Below are 15,000 nucleotides of genomic sequence, written 5' to 3' on the forward strand. Positions count from 1 at the left end.
TTTAGTTGGCATGACTGCAGATTGTTTTCACCTGCCTCTGATTACTGTTTAGGATGCTCACCTGCTCCTGGGTACTAATCAGAGAGCTACTTTTTTCTCACATTCACTCAGGTTTTTCTTATTAGCTTCCATGCAACAGTTAGGTTTGATGATTCCCTGCTTCTATGATTCTGGATTCCTGTTTATATGCAAAGAAAAGGCGATGGCTGTGCAAAACAAGAGTAAAACTGCACTGGCTACAAAAGAACAGTAACAAAATGCAGCCCTGGGTTTGTGTTTTAGTTGCCATGACTGCAGATTGTTTTCACCTGCCTCTAATTACTGTTTGGTACGCTCACCTGCTCCTGGGCACTAATCAGAGAGCCACTTATTCCCTGCTTTTCGCCACACTCAGTCTGGTTTTCTTATTAGCTTCCATGCAATAGTTAGGTTTGATGATTCCCTGCTTCTATGATTCTGGATTCCTGTTTATATGCAAAGGAAAAGGCAATGGTTATGAAAGTAAAACCGCACTAGCTACAAAGTAAACAGAAACAAAATGCACCCCTGGGTTTGTGTTTTAGTTGCCATGACTGCAGATTGTTTTCACCTGCCTCTGATTACTGTTTGGGATGCTCACCTGCTCCTGGGCACTAATCAGAGAGGTACTTAGCCCTGCTTTTTGCCACATTCAGTCTGGTTTTCTTATTAGCTTCCATGCAATAGTTAGGTTTGATGATTCCCTGCGTCCATGATTCTGGATTCCTGTTTATATGCTAAGTTTTCGCGCTAGCTTGTTCCTTTGCTCCTCGTGGATCTAGTTTTTATGTTTTCTTTGTGATTTATATATAATAAATCATATTCTTACCTGCACCTTGCCTCCAGAGTTCTTTCTGCATCTTGGGACCCAAGCGTGACAAGAACAAATCTAAGTTGGACTTTGTTAAAATTAATTTAAAAAAGCCTTCAACTAAGAATTGAGTCTGATTGGTTACACCCCTAGGTATTTGTCATAATTTCTTTAGAACTCTATCGGACATTGTGACTTAGGACAAGCGGTAGAAATGGATGGATGGATGTGACTTTTAGTATTAGTGTTCTGCACAGCATATTTTTACAGCTAAATATATATATATCTTTTATACACACATACACAATGGCCCCACCCAGACACATTTTTTCTCTCAATGTGGCCCCCCGAGTCAAAATATTTGCCCAGCTCTGCCGTATACCCAGTCTCAGTTCGACAGTTCCCAAAAAAAGCAACTTTTTAAAAAGGAAATAAATGTGTACGTCATCCGCGAAACCATTATTCAACTCTGGCGTGGACGGCTTCCAGAACAATAGTCATTCATTTTATGCACGTTAAAGGCCTGCCAGAACAGAGGGACTTTATGACGGCGCTACAGTGGGAACGACGTGTGGAACGTATATATCTCTGTGGGACTGAGACTTGCTGTCAAATGAAGGATAACGGCCAGCTGTGCTACCAGGCCCACCATGAGCATTTGCATCCATGCCCCACATCAGTGCATCTAATGTGCGATTTACTGGTCGACTGGAACATATTACTGGCAACTACCCCCGCACACTATAAATGAAAAAAAACATGGTAAAAATAGGAGAGGAGAACAATTTTCTTGAACAAAATGCGCCTTTTTGCCAAACGTCTTTCGGCACCGAGACTATAAAACAAATAATTAGTATGTCTAGCAGCTATAACAGTTTCTGGAATCCTTCGGACAAGATTCGCCTGGGTCCATGCATGCTGAAGACTATTTCTGAGGTTAGAGTTAGTCCCAAAAGTGTTGCATGGGCTTGAGATTAGGGTTGTTAAAGGGGAACATCATCACAATTTCAAAAGGGTTAAAAACAATAAAAAATCAGTTCCCAGTGGCTTGTTTGATTTTTCGAAGTTATTTTCAAAATTTTACACCTCCCGGAATATCCCTAAAAAAAGCTTTGAAGTTCTCGATTTCGCTATTTGCGAAACCACTATCCATTTCCCTGTGACGTCATACAGGGCTGCCAATACAAACAAACATGGCGGTTACCACAGCAAGATATAGCGACATTAGCTCGGATTCAGACTCGGATTTCAGCGGTTTAAGCGATTCAACAGATTACGCATGTATTGAAACAGATGGTCGGAGTATGGAGGCAGATAGCAAAAAACGAGAATGAAGAAGAAATTGAAGCTATTGAGCGAATAGCTATTGACACTATTCGGCCATAGCGTGGGTGTACCTAATGAAGTGGCCCGTAGCACGGCTGCCTTATTAGCATCACCGGTAAAATGTGCGGACCAAACGATCAGGACTTTCGCATCTTGTGACACTGGAGCAACTTAAATCCGTCGATTGGTAAGTGTTTGTTTCGCATTAAATGTGGGTATCTAGTTTCAAATGTACATACAGCTAGCGTAAATAGCATGGTAGCATCGATTAGCATAGCATGTTAGCATCGATTAGCTGGCAGTCATGCTGCGACCAAATATGTCTGATTAGCACATAAGTCAACAACATCAACAAAACTCACTTTTGTGATTTCGTTGACTTAATCGTTGCAAATGCATCTGCAGGTTATCCATACATCTCTGTGCCATGTCTGCTTTAGCACCGCCGGTAAATAGCATGTTAGCATCGATTAGCATAGCATGTTAGCATCGATTAGCTGACAGTCACGCCGCAACCAAATATGTCTGATTAGCACACAAGTCAACAACATCAACAAAACTCACCTTTGTGATTTCGTTGACTTTATCGTTGCAAATGCATCTGCAGGTTATCCATACATCTCTGTGCCATGTCTGCTTTAGCACCGCCGGTTAAATAGCATGTTAGCATCGATTAGCATAGCATGTTAGCATCGATTAGCTGACAGTCACGCCGCAACCAAATATGTCTGATTAGCACACAAGTCAACAACATCAACAAAACTCACCTTTGTGATTTCGTTGACTTAATCGTTGCAAATGCATCTGCAGGTTATCCATACATCTCTGTGCCATGTCTGTCTTAGCATCGCCGGTCAAATGTGAAGACACTCTGGTACATTCAATGGGTGTCTGGAGGCAGATTTCTTGCCAGTGGTGCAACTTGAATCCCTCCCTGTTAGTGTTGTTACACCCTCCGACAACACACCGACGAGGCATGATGTCTCCAAGGTTCCAAAAAATAGTCCAAAAAACGGAAACTAACAGAGCTGAGACCCGGTGTTTGTAATGTGAAAATGAATATGGCGGGTGTGTTACCTCGGTGACGTCACATTCTGACGTCATCGCTAAAAGACCGATAAACAGAAAGGCGTTTAATTTGCCAAAATTCACCCATTTAGAGTTCGGAAATCGGTTGAAAAAATACATGGTCTTTTTCTGCAACATCAAGGTATATATTGACGCTTACATAGGTTTGGTGATAATGTTCCCATTTAAGAACTTCCATTAATAACTCGTCTATGCATACCTTTCTAGACCTTTCTTTGTCCACTGTGGCAGAGTCACGCTGGACCAGAAAAAAAGAGACTAGTTAGTGCGGGGGTCGGCAACCCGCATGCGGCTCTTTAGCGCCGCCCTAGTGGCTCTCTGGAGCTTTTTCAAAAATGTATGAAAAATGGAAAAAGATGAGGGGAAAAAATATAAAGAAAATATTTTTTGTTTTGATATAGTTTCTGTAGGAGGACAAACATGACAAAAACCTCCCTGATTGTTATAAAGCACACTTAAAAAAATTTTTTTTTATTAAACATTCCTCACTGAGGGCTTCACGGTGGCAGAGGGGTTAGTGCGTCTGCCTCACAATACGAAGGTCCTGCAGTCCTGGGTTCAAACCCAGGCTCGGGATCTTTCTGTGTGGAGTTTGCATGTTCTCCCCGTGAATGCGTGGGTTCCCTCCGGGTACTCCGGCTTCCTCCCACCTCCAAAGACATGCACCTGGGGATAGGTTGATTGGCAACACTAAATGGTCCCTAGTGTGTGAATGTTGTCTGTCTATCTGTGTTGGCCCTGCGATGAGGTGGCGACTTGTCCAGGGTGTACCCCGCCTTCCGCCCGATTGAAGCAGAGATAGGCGCCAGCACCCCCCGCGACCCCAAAAGGGAATAAGCGGTAGAAAATGGATGGATAGATGCTTCACTGATTCGAGTATTTGGCGAGCGCCGTTTTGTCCTACTAATTTCGGCGGTTTTTGAACTCACCGTAGTTTTTTTTACATGTACAACTGTGGAAGTCTTGCTGACTGGGTTCTCCCGGACCACACGATACCTCCACCACCACAATGGATTGACAATAGCTTTTATTTTTTTCTGTTCGGAACTCGTCTTTTGCAGCTTTTTCTCTGATGCTTTTCAGCCGTCCCTCGCCAGTTCTTGGTGCAGTCCTGTTTCTGGGCCGTTCTTGTGTCTGTCTGCAGTCACCAACACTGCTAATAAAGAGACAGGTGATTAGGTAACTCGTTCCAGCTGAGGTATCCACTCACCTGTCGTCCGCTTCCCAGCCGGCTCCCGCACATGCCCCGCCCGCAGGGAACGCGTGGACCACGCCCCTCCACAACAACTTTCTCCGACTTTCTAGGACGTGTTTTATGCCACTTCTTTTTCTGTCTCATTTTGTCCACCTAACTTTTAACGTTGTGCATTCATGCACACAGGTGAGTTTTGTTGACGTTATTGACTTGTGCGGAGTGCTAATCAGACATATTTGGTCACTGCATGACTGCAAGTTAATCGATGCTAACATGCTATTTAGGCGAGCTATATGTACAAACCCCGTTTCCATATGAGTTGGGAAATTGTGTTAGATGTAAATATAAACGGAATACAACGATTTGCAAATCCTATTCAACCCATATTCAATTTAATGCACTACAAAGACAAGATATTTGATATTCAAACTCATAAACTTTATTTTTTTGGGGCAAATAATAATTAACTTAGAATTTCATGACTGCAACACGTGCCAAAGTAGTTGGGAAAGGGCATGTTCGCCACTGTGTTACATCACCTTTTCTTTTAACAACACTCAATAAACGTTTGGGAACTGAAGAAACTAATTGTTGAAGCTCTAAAAAGTGGAATTATTTCCCTTTCTTGTTTTATGTAGAGCTTCAGTCGTTCTGTCGTATTTTACGATTCATAACGCGCCACACAATTTCGATGGGAGACAGGTCTGGACTGCAGGCGGGCCAGGAAAGTACCCGCACTCTTTCTTTACAAAGCCACGCTGTTGTAACACGTGCTGAATGTGGCTTGGCATTGTCTTGCTGAAATAAGCAGGGGCGTCCATGAAAAAGACGGCGCTTAGATGGCAACATTTGTTGTTCCAAAACCTGTATGTACCTTTCAGCATTAATCGTGCCTTCACAGATGTGTAAGTTACCCATGCCTTGGGCACTAATGCACCCCCATACCATCACAGATGCTGGCTTTTGAACTTTGCGTCTATAACAGTCTGGATGGTTCGCTTCCCCTTTGGTCCGGATGACACGATGTCAAATATTTACCAAAACAATTTGAAATGTGGACTCGTCAGACCACAGAACACTTTTCCACTTTGCATCAGTCCGTCTTTGATGATCTCGGGCCCAGAGAAGCCGGCGGCGTTTCTGGATGTTGTTGATAAATTGCTTTCGCTTTGCATAGTAGAGCTTTAACTTGCACTTACGACAAATTGTATTTAGTGAGAGTGGTTTTCTGAAGTGTTCCCGAGCCCATGTGGTGATATCTTTTAGAGATTTATGTTGGTTTTTGATACAGTGCCGTCTGAGGGATGGAAGGTCACGGTCATCCAATGTAGATTTCCAGCCATGCCGCTTACGTGGAGTGATTTCTCCAGATTCTTTGAACCTTTTGATGATATTATGGAGCGTAGATGTTGAAATCCTGAAATTTCTTGCAATTGCACTTTGAGAAACGTTGTTCTTAAACTGTTTGACTATTTGCTCACACAGTTGTGGACAAAGGGGTGTACCTCGCCCCATCCTTTCTTGTGAATTACTTAGCATTTCATGGAAGCTGCTTTTATACCCAATCATGGCACCCACCTGTTCCCAATTAGCCTGCACACCTGTGGGATGTTCCAAATAAGTTTTTGACGAGCATTCCTCAACTTTATAAGTATTTATTGCCACCTTTCCCAACTTCTTTGTCACGTGTTGCTGGCATCAAATTGTAAAGTTAATAATTATTAGCAAAAAAAAAATGTTTATCAGTTTGAACATCAAATATGTTGTCTTTGTAGCATATTCAACTGAATATGGGTTGAAAAGGATTTGCAAATCATTGTATTCTGTTTATATTTACATCTAACACAATTTTCCAACTCATATGGAAACGGGGTTTGTACATATTGCATCACTATGGCACATTTGTAGCTATATTTGAGCTCATTTGATTTCCTTTAAGTCCTCTTAATTCTATTTATATCTCATGACACACAAGCAAGTTAAAGCTCTACTATGCAAAGCGAAAGCAATTTATCAACAACATCCAGAAACGCCGCCGGCTTTTCTGGGCCCGAGATCATCTAAGACGGACTGATGCAAAGTGGAAAAGTGTTCTGTGGTCTGACGAGTCCACATTTCAGATTGTTTTGGGAAAATATTCGACATCGTGTCATCTGGACCAAAGGGGAATCGAACCATCCAGACTGTTATAGACGCAAAGTTCAAAAGCCAGCATCTGTGATGGTATGGGGGTGTATTAGTGCCTAAGGCATGGGTAACTTACACATCTGTGAAGGCACCATTAATGCTGAAAGGTCCATACAGGTTTTGGAGCAACATATGTTGCCATCTAAACGCCGTCTTTTTCATGGACGCCCCTGCTTATTTCAGCAAGACAATGCTCCTGGCCTGCCTGCAGTCCAGACATGTCTCCCATCGAAAATGTGTGGCGCATTATGAAGTGTAAAATACGACAATACGACTGAACGACTGAAGCTCTACATAAAACAAGAATGGGAAAGAATTCCACTTTTTAGAGCTTCAACAATTATTTTCCTCAGTTCCCAAATATTTATTGAGTGTTGTTAAAAGAAAAAGTGATGTATGTAATATGGCTTTTTTTTTTTTTTCTTGCGGCTCCAGACATGTTTGTTTGTGTATTTTTGGTCCAATATGGCTCTTTCAACATTTTAGGTTGCCGACCCCTGAGTTAGTGCATTTAGAAAAGAATGACTGAAGAGCCCCTTGACTATTATTACTTTAATCTGTTTTATTATTATCATCGCTTTTTATTAGGCAAACAAGTCTAAAAAGGTGTTTGTGAAGCGAAGTTTATGTAGCGCTTTTTCTCTAGTGACTCAAAGCGCTTTACATAGTGGAAACCCAATATCTAAGTTACATTTAAACCAGTGTGGGTGGCACTGGGAGCAGGTGGGTAAAGTGTCTTGCCCAAGGACACAACGGCAGTGACTAGGATGGCGGAAGCGGGGATCGAACCTGGAACCCTCAAGTTGCTGTCACGGCCACTCTACCAACCGAGCTCTACCGGTTGGTAGGTTAAGTGGGCCTAGGCGATAAATCAATTTGATCAATAAATATGAGGTTTTTTTTACAGACAATTTGAGAGAAATTGCATAGTCTTTGCACCAGAAGCTAATTCCGCTTATTAACACTAGAACTCCCATAGGGTATATGCACATAATATTTTCCACATATAACATTAAAAAGTGAAATATTTCATGTAATTTGAGCCTAAAGTAGGTCAATAATTCATTATAAAAAAAAGAAAATTATTTTTTTTTTTTTTCAGTATTGGCAATAAGAGCAAAATAAAGAAAAAACAAAGAAAAACAAACAGCCTGCATTTCAGCTTTGTGTCAACATTGCAACTTTTCCCCGTTAGATTTAACCTCATTCTACTTTTTTTAGTGTTTTTAATTTATTTTTGCAATAGCATTTCCAGAATGTGCAAGGGGGCCACTAAACAATTAGCTGCGGGCCGCAAATGGCCCCCGGGCCGCACTTTGGACACCCCTGATTTAAACAAACCACGGTGAGTTCAAAGACCACCAAAAGTAGTAGGACCAAACGACGCTCGCCAAATACTCTCATCAGTGAAGCATTTTAATACAAACAGCTGGATTTCTAACAATTAGGAAGGTTTGTCATTATTAAAACTAACAATTATTATTAATATATATATTTTTAAAAGCTCCAGGGAGCCACTAGAGCGGCCTTAAAGGGGAACATTATCACAATTTCTGAAGGGTTCAAAACTATAAAAATCAGTTCCCAGTGGCTTATTTTATTTTTCGAAGTTTTTCTCAAAATTTTACCCATCACGCAATATTCCGAAAAACGGCTTCAAAGTGCCTGATTTACACCATCGCTATATCCACCCGTCTATTATCCTGTGACGTCACTGCTTGAAGCCACCAGAAACAAACATGGCGGATAGCACAGAAAGGTATAGCGATATTAGCCCGGATTCAGACTCGGATTTCAGCACCGTAAGCGATTCAACAGATTACGCATGTTTTGAAACGGATAGTTGGAGTGTGGAGGCAGATACCGAAAACAAAATTAAAGAAGAAACAGAAGCTTTTGAGTCATATCAGGACAGACAGTGACACAATCTCCTTCTAACCAACGATTGGTATATGTTTGTTTGGCATTAAATGTGGGTGGGGGGAAAGGCTGGATGCAAATATAGCTACAAATGAGGCATAATGATGCAATATGTACATACAGCTAGCTTAAATAGCATGTTAGCATCGATTAGCTTGCAGTTATGCCGTGGCCAAATATGTCTGATTAGCACACTCCACATAAGTCAATGACATCAACAAAACTCACCTTTGTGATTTCGTTGACTTTATCGTTGGAAATGCATCTGCTTTGAGTGTCGCAGGATATCCACACAATCTTGCCATCTCTGTCGTAGCATAGCTGTCGTCGGTAAAGTGTACGGAACAAACGAGGGACTTTCGCATCTTTTGACCACTGTTGCAACTTGAATCCGTCTCTGTTTGTGTTGTTACACCCTCCGACAACACACCCACGAGGCTTGATGTCTCCAAGGTACGGGAAAACAGTCCAAAAAACGGAAAATAACAGAGCTGAATTAACTTTGTGTGTGTAATGTGTTTGAGAATTGTCCGGTATTTCTGCCAAATGTTCCATCTTTAGCAGGAGCTCCTCGAGAGCGCAGCCCGTCCGGGCGCCGCCATCTTGCTTAAATCCAAGATGGCGGCGCCCGGACGGGCTGCGCTCTCGAGGAGCTCCTGCTAAAGATGGAACATTTGGCAGAAATACCGGACAATTCCACAAACTTTATGGCTGGCTCGCATCGTGGTCACTCCGTGATCACGTACGACCGCCAGACACTTCTGGATATGGACATATCGGGCCGTTTTGGACTGATAGACGCGGGCGTGCTAAACATGCTAACTAGCATGGGAATACGTCGGCGGCTACATCCAGCGGCCTGTGAAGCAGGGGAGTCTAGTAGCAGCGGGGGCCGTCTACGGAGCAGACGCCAGCGGTGTGATCGGAAACGCGGATGCCGAGCGGGGCTAAAAACAAAGCAGAAGGCTAATCCCCACAGAACACCACTTTCCTCCATCCCGAAGACGGATTTAGATGGAAAATGCGAGACTACTGGTCTGGGTAAGGAGTCTGTTAAATTAGAACAAGTTTTTTCTAGCCTTTAAATAGACTCCCTTTTTAGACCAGTTGATCTGCCGTTTCTTTTCTTTTTCTTCTATGTCCCACTCTCCCGTGTGGAGGGGGTCCGGTCCGATACGGTGGCCATGTACTGCTCGCCTGTGTATCGGCTGGGGACATCTCTGCGCTGCTGGTCCGCCTACGCTTGGGATGGTTTCCTGCTGGCTCCGCTGTGAACGGGACTCTCGCTGCTGTGTTGGATCCGCTTTGGACTGGACTCTCGCGACTGTGTTGTATCCATTGTGGATTGAACTTTCACAGTATCATGTTAGACCCGCTCGACATCCATTGCTTTCCTCCTCTCCAAGGTTCTCATAGTCATCATTGTCACCGACGTCCCACTGGGTCATTATTGTCACCGATGTCCCACTGGGTGTGAGTTTTCCTTGCCCTTATGTGGGCCTACCGAGGATGTCGTGGTGGTTTGTGCAGCCCTTTGAGACACTAGTGATTTAGGGCTATATAAGTAAACATTGATTGATTGATTGATTGAGAAAATGGCGGGTCGCTTCATGACGTGACGTCACGGGTGAAAGGTCATCGGCGTTTAAATCGCCAAATCCACCCTTTTAGAGATCGGAAAACTACACCGTGGACTAGTGGTTAGAGCAGGGGTAGGGAACCTATGGCTCTCTCTTTTGATGACTGCACCTGGCTCTCAGATAAATATTAACTGACGTTGCTTACCAGGATAAGTATCTAATAATTCCGCTGGTAATCACAGTGTTAAAAATATTCTTCAAAATATAAAACATTCTCATGCATTTTAATCCATCTATCCGTTTCTAACGCACCTGTTCAAGAAGTCACATTAATGGTCAAAAGTATAGCTAACTTCAGAATAACAATGTCATTAAAAATCAATCAATCAATGTTTACTTATATAGCCCTAAATCACTAGTGTCTCAAAGGGCTGCACAAACCACTACGACATCCTCGGTAGGCCCACATAAGGGCAAGGAAAACTCACACCCAGTGGGACGTCGGTGACAATGATGACTATGAGAACCTTGGAGAATAGGAGATGCACACATTTAGTTGTTGTAATCTGGGAAAGTCCAAATGAACGAGGAGGCGTAGAATTGTACAAGTGTACAAGTCTACGGGTTTCTCTCCTCAGTGAGCTAAATTGATTCCTGTCTCTGTTTAATTCCTTGCTTCTTGTCTGTTTAATAAATGTCATCAGTGTTTGAGCCTGACAGTTGTAATTGTTGTTAATAATGTTACATGGCTCTCACGGAAATACATTTTAAAATATTTGGCTTTCAAAAAGGTTCTCCACCCCTGGGTTGGAGTGTCCGCCCTGAGATCGGTAGGTCGTGAGTTCAAATCCCGGCCGAGTCATACCAAAGACTATAAAAATGGGACCCGTTACTTCCCTGCTTGGCACTCAGCATCAAGGGTTGGAATTGGGGGTTAAATCACCATAAATGATTCCCGGGCGCGGCATTGCTGATGCTCACTGCTCCCCTCACCTCCCAGGGGGTGATCAAGGGTGATGGGTCAAATGCAGAGAATAATTTCGCCACATCTAGTATGTGTGTGACAATCATTGGTACTTTAACTTTAACTTTAAATTGGTTAAAAAAAAAGATGGTCTTTTTTCTGCACCATCAAGGTATATATTGACGCTTACATAGGTCTGCTGATAATGTTCCCCTTTAAAGGGCCGCATGCAGCTCTAGAGCCGCGGGTTGCAAACCCCTGTTTTAATGGGGTCCTGCTTCGGATGAAGTCCGGCCCTGGAAAATGTGACGAGTGCTGCCTATTGTTGTGCCAACTCACCAACGGAGTGTGAAGGTTTCACACTCTGTTATATTTGCCACCTGGGCATACCTGATGGTTTAGGAAATGCAAATTCTCCGAAGAGATTCTCGCTCACGCGGATGCACGCTTCTCGAGAGTGTTTGCAGATGTGCAAAAAAAAAAAAAAAAAAAAAAAAGCTCCTTAATTACTTGGATTTCATCATAATGTCTCTCAGACTAACTGCTGAAACGCCTATGAAATCCATGCAATTCTCTTCATGGCTGCCGGTTGTATCGAATCTTTAGAACGGTCTTGTCTTCTCTGTTTTAAACGTTTTCTTGGTTTCACTTTTTGCCGAACAGCTCGCTTTGTTGACGTGGAAGCCTGTGTGGCTCCGGGTGCAATGACACTATGCAGGACCACACATTCCTCAACGGCCTGACAGGCACATGATGGCCTTTATAGTCGGGCAAAAAAGTATTTAGTCAGCCATCGATTGTGCAAGTTCTCCCACTTCAAATGATGACAGAGGTCTGTAATTTTCATCATAGGTACACTTCAACTGTGACAGACAGAATGTGAAAAAAAAATCCAGGAATTCACATTGTAGGAATTTTAAATAATTTATTTGTAAATTATGGTGGAAAATAAGTATTTGGTCAACCATTCAAAGCTCTCACTGATGGAAAGAGGTTTTGGCTCAAAATCCCACGATACATGGGCCCATTCATTCTTTCCTTAACACGGATCAATCGTCCTGTCCCCTTAGCAGAAAAACAGCCCCAAAGCATGATGTTTCCACCCCCATGCTTCACAGTAGTTATGGTGTTCTTGGGATGCAACTCAGTATTCTTCTTCCTCCAAACACGACGAGTTGAGTTGATACCAAAAAGTTCTATTTTGGTTTCATCTGACCACATGACATTCTCCCAATCCTCTGCTGTATCATCCATGTATCCATTTTGGTATAAACTCAACTCGTCGTGTTTGGAGGAAGAAGAATACTGAGTTGCATCCCAAGAACACCATACCTACTGTGAAGCATGGGGGTAGAAACATGCTTTTATTTGTCGTTATTTATACTTTCTGAATAAATGATGTGATAATGTTCATCAGTCAAGTCATTGGTGTTAATTTTCAATCTATCAAGGGAAAAAAAATAATATCAAAATCCATTTACAGGATGTTATTTCTGTAGTTTGCTCATTTTCTTTGACATCATGTTGTTTATTTTGTTTTACAAATGTAGCATAATCTACAAAGATACAAATAATTGCTATGTGACATCTAGTGGACACATTTAGAACAGCAGTTTCTTCCATTCAAACATTTCAGCACATTTTTATACTTAGAACTTAGGGGTGTAACGGTACACAAAAATTTCGGTTCGGTACGTACCTCGGTTTAGAGGTCACAGCTCGGTTCATATTCCGTACAGTAAGAAAACAACAAAATATAAATGTTTTGGTTATTTATTTACCAAATTTGTAAACAATGGCTTTATCCTTTTAACATTGGCAACACTATAATAATTCTGCCCACGTTAATCCACATTAAACTACTTCAACTTATTGCTCGGATCAAATAAAATGACAAAACTTTTCTTCGACATATAAAAAGTGCAACATTAAACAGTTTCAAGTCAACTCATCATGCTTAGTTTATCACAGCATTTGGGAAGCCTGTAGTTGATTTTTATTATTTAAATGTTATATTTGTATCAACATGTGATAGCAGGGACCCTGCCATTCAAAACTAGACTGCTTCATTACTAATGATTAATGTAACTACAGCTGAAAAAATAGTACAATAGCAATAGGAGAGACTATTCATCCCTGAACACCATGGAGTTCATGTAGGCTTAATGATGCACTTAAATTATTATGTCACTAACACACACACACACACACACTCTCTCACACACACACACACACACACACACACACACACACACACACACACACAAAATGAGGTACGTTACACTAAAAGCTAATGCAAATATACATTTTTTGGGTTATTTATTTACCAAATTTGTAAACAATGGCTTGATCCTTTTTACATTGGGAACGCTATAATAATTCTGCCCACATTAATCCACATTAAACTGCTTCAACTTATTGCTCGGATCAAATAAAATGACAGAACTTTTTTTCTACATATAAAAAGTGCAACATTAAACAGTTTCAAGTCAACTCATCATGCTTGATTTATTACAGCATTTGGGAAGCCTGTAATTGATTTTTATTATGTAAATGTTATATTTGTATCAACATGTGATAGCAGGGACCCTGCCATTCAAAACTAGACTGCTACATTACTAATGATTAATGTAACTATAGCTGAAAAAATAGTACAATAGCAATAGGAGAGACTATTCATCCCTGAACACCATGGAGTTCATGTAGGCTTAATGATGCACTTAGATTATTATGTCACTAGCACACACACACACACACACACACACACACACACACACACACACACACACACACACACACACACACACACACACAGAATGAGGTACGTTACACTAAAAGCTAATGCAAATATAAATTTTTGGGGTTATTTATTTACCAAATTTGTAAACAATGGCTTTATCCTTTTAACATTGGGAACACTATAATAATTCTACCCACGTTAATCCACATTAAATTGCCTCAACTTAATGCTCAGATCAAAACAAATGACAAAACTTTTCTTCTACATATAAAAAGTGCAAAATTAAACAGTTTCAAGTCAACTCATCATGCTTAATTTATCACATCATTTGGGAAGACTGTAGTTGATTTTTATTATGTAAATGTCATATTTTTATCAACATGTGATAGCAGGGACCCTGCCATTCAAAACTAGACTGCGACATTACTAATGATTAATGTAACTACAGCTGAAAAAATAGTACAATAGCAATAGGAGAGACTATTCATCCCTGAACACCATGGAGTTCATGTAGGCTTTATGACGCACTTAAATTATTATGTCACTAGCACACACACACACACACACACACACACACACACACACACACACACACACAAAATGAGGTACGTTACACTAAAAGCTAATGCAAATATACATTTTTTGGGTTATTTATTTACCAAATTTGTAAACAATGGCTTTATCCTTTTTACATTGGGAACACTATAATAATTCTGCCCACGTTAATCCACATTAAACTGCCTCAACTTAATGGTCAGATCAAAACAAATGACAAAACTTTTCTTCTACATATAAAAAGTGCAAAATTAAACAGTTTCAAGTCAACTCATCATGCTTAATTTATCACAGCATTTGGGAAGCCTGTAGTTGATTATTATTATTTAAAAGTTATATTTGTATCAACATGTGATAGCAGGGACCCTGCCATTCAAAACTAGACTGCTTCATTACTAATGATTAATGTAACTATAGCAGAAAAAAACAGTACAATAGCAATAGGAGAGACTATTCATCCCTGAACACCATGGAGTTCATGTAGGCTTTCAATGCACTTAGATTATTATGTCACTAACACACACACACACACACACACACACACACACACACACACACACACACACACACACACACACACACAAAATGAGGTACGTTACACTAAAAGCTAATGCA

General features: G+C 41.2%; 1 protein-coding gene across 5 annotated transcripts in view; it reads left to right on the forward strand.

Annotated features, from left to right (window-relative positions):
* Positions 1-15,000, forward strand: part of pdzrn3b (PDZ domain containing RING finger 3b) — a 378,976-nt gene that overhangs the window by 41,410 nt on the left and 322,566 nt on the right. Inside the window, exon 3 of one of the 5 annotated variants that reach the window (XM_061874756.1) lies at positions 481-492. The exons of the other annotated variants lie outside the window; for them this stretch is intronic. Within the exon in view, the coding sequence (XP_061730740.1) occupies positions 481-492 (12 nt within the window). The remainder of the gene's footprint in view (positions 1-480; positions 493-15,000) is intronic. 5 annotated transcript variants of the gene reach the window in all.

Source organism: Nerophis ophidion, linkage group LG16 (assembly GCF_033978795.1).
Source record: "Nerophis ophidion isolate RoL-2023_Sa linkage group LG16, RoL_Noph_v1.0, whole genome shotgun sequence".
NCBI lineage: Eukaryota > Metazoa > Chordata > Actinopteri > Syngnathiformes > Syngnathidae > Nerophis > Nerophis ophidion.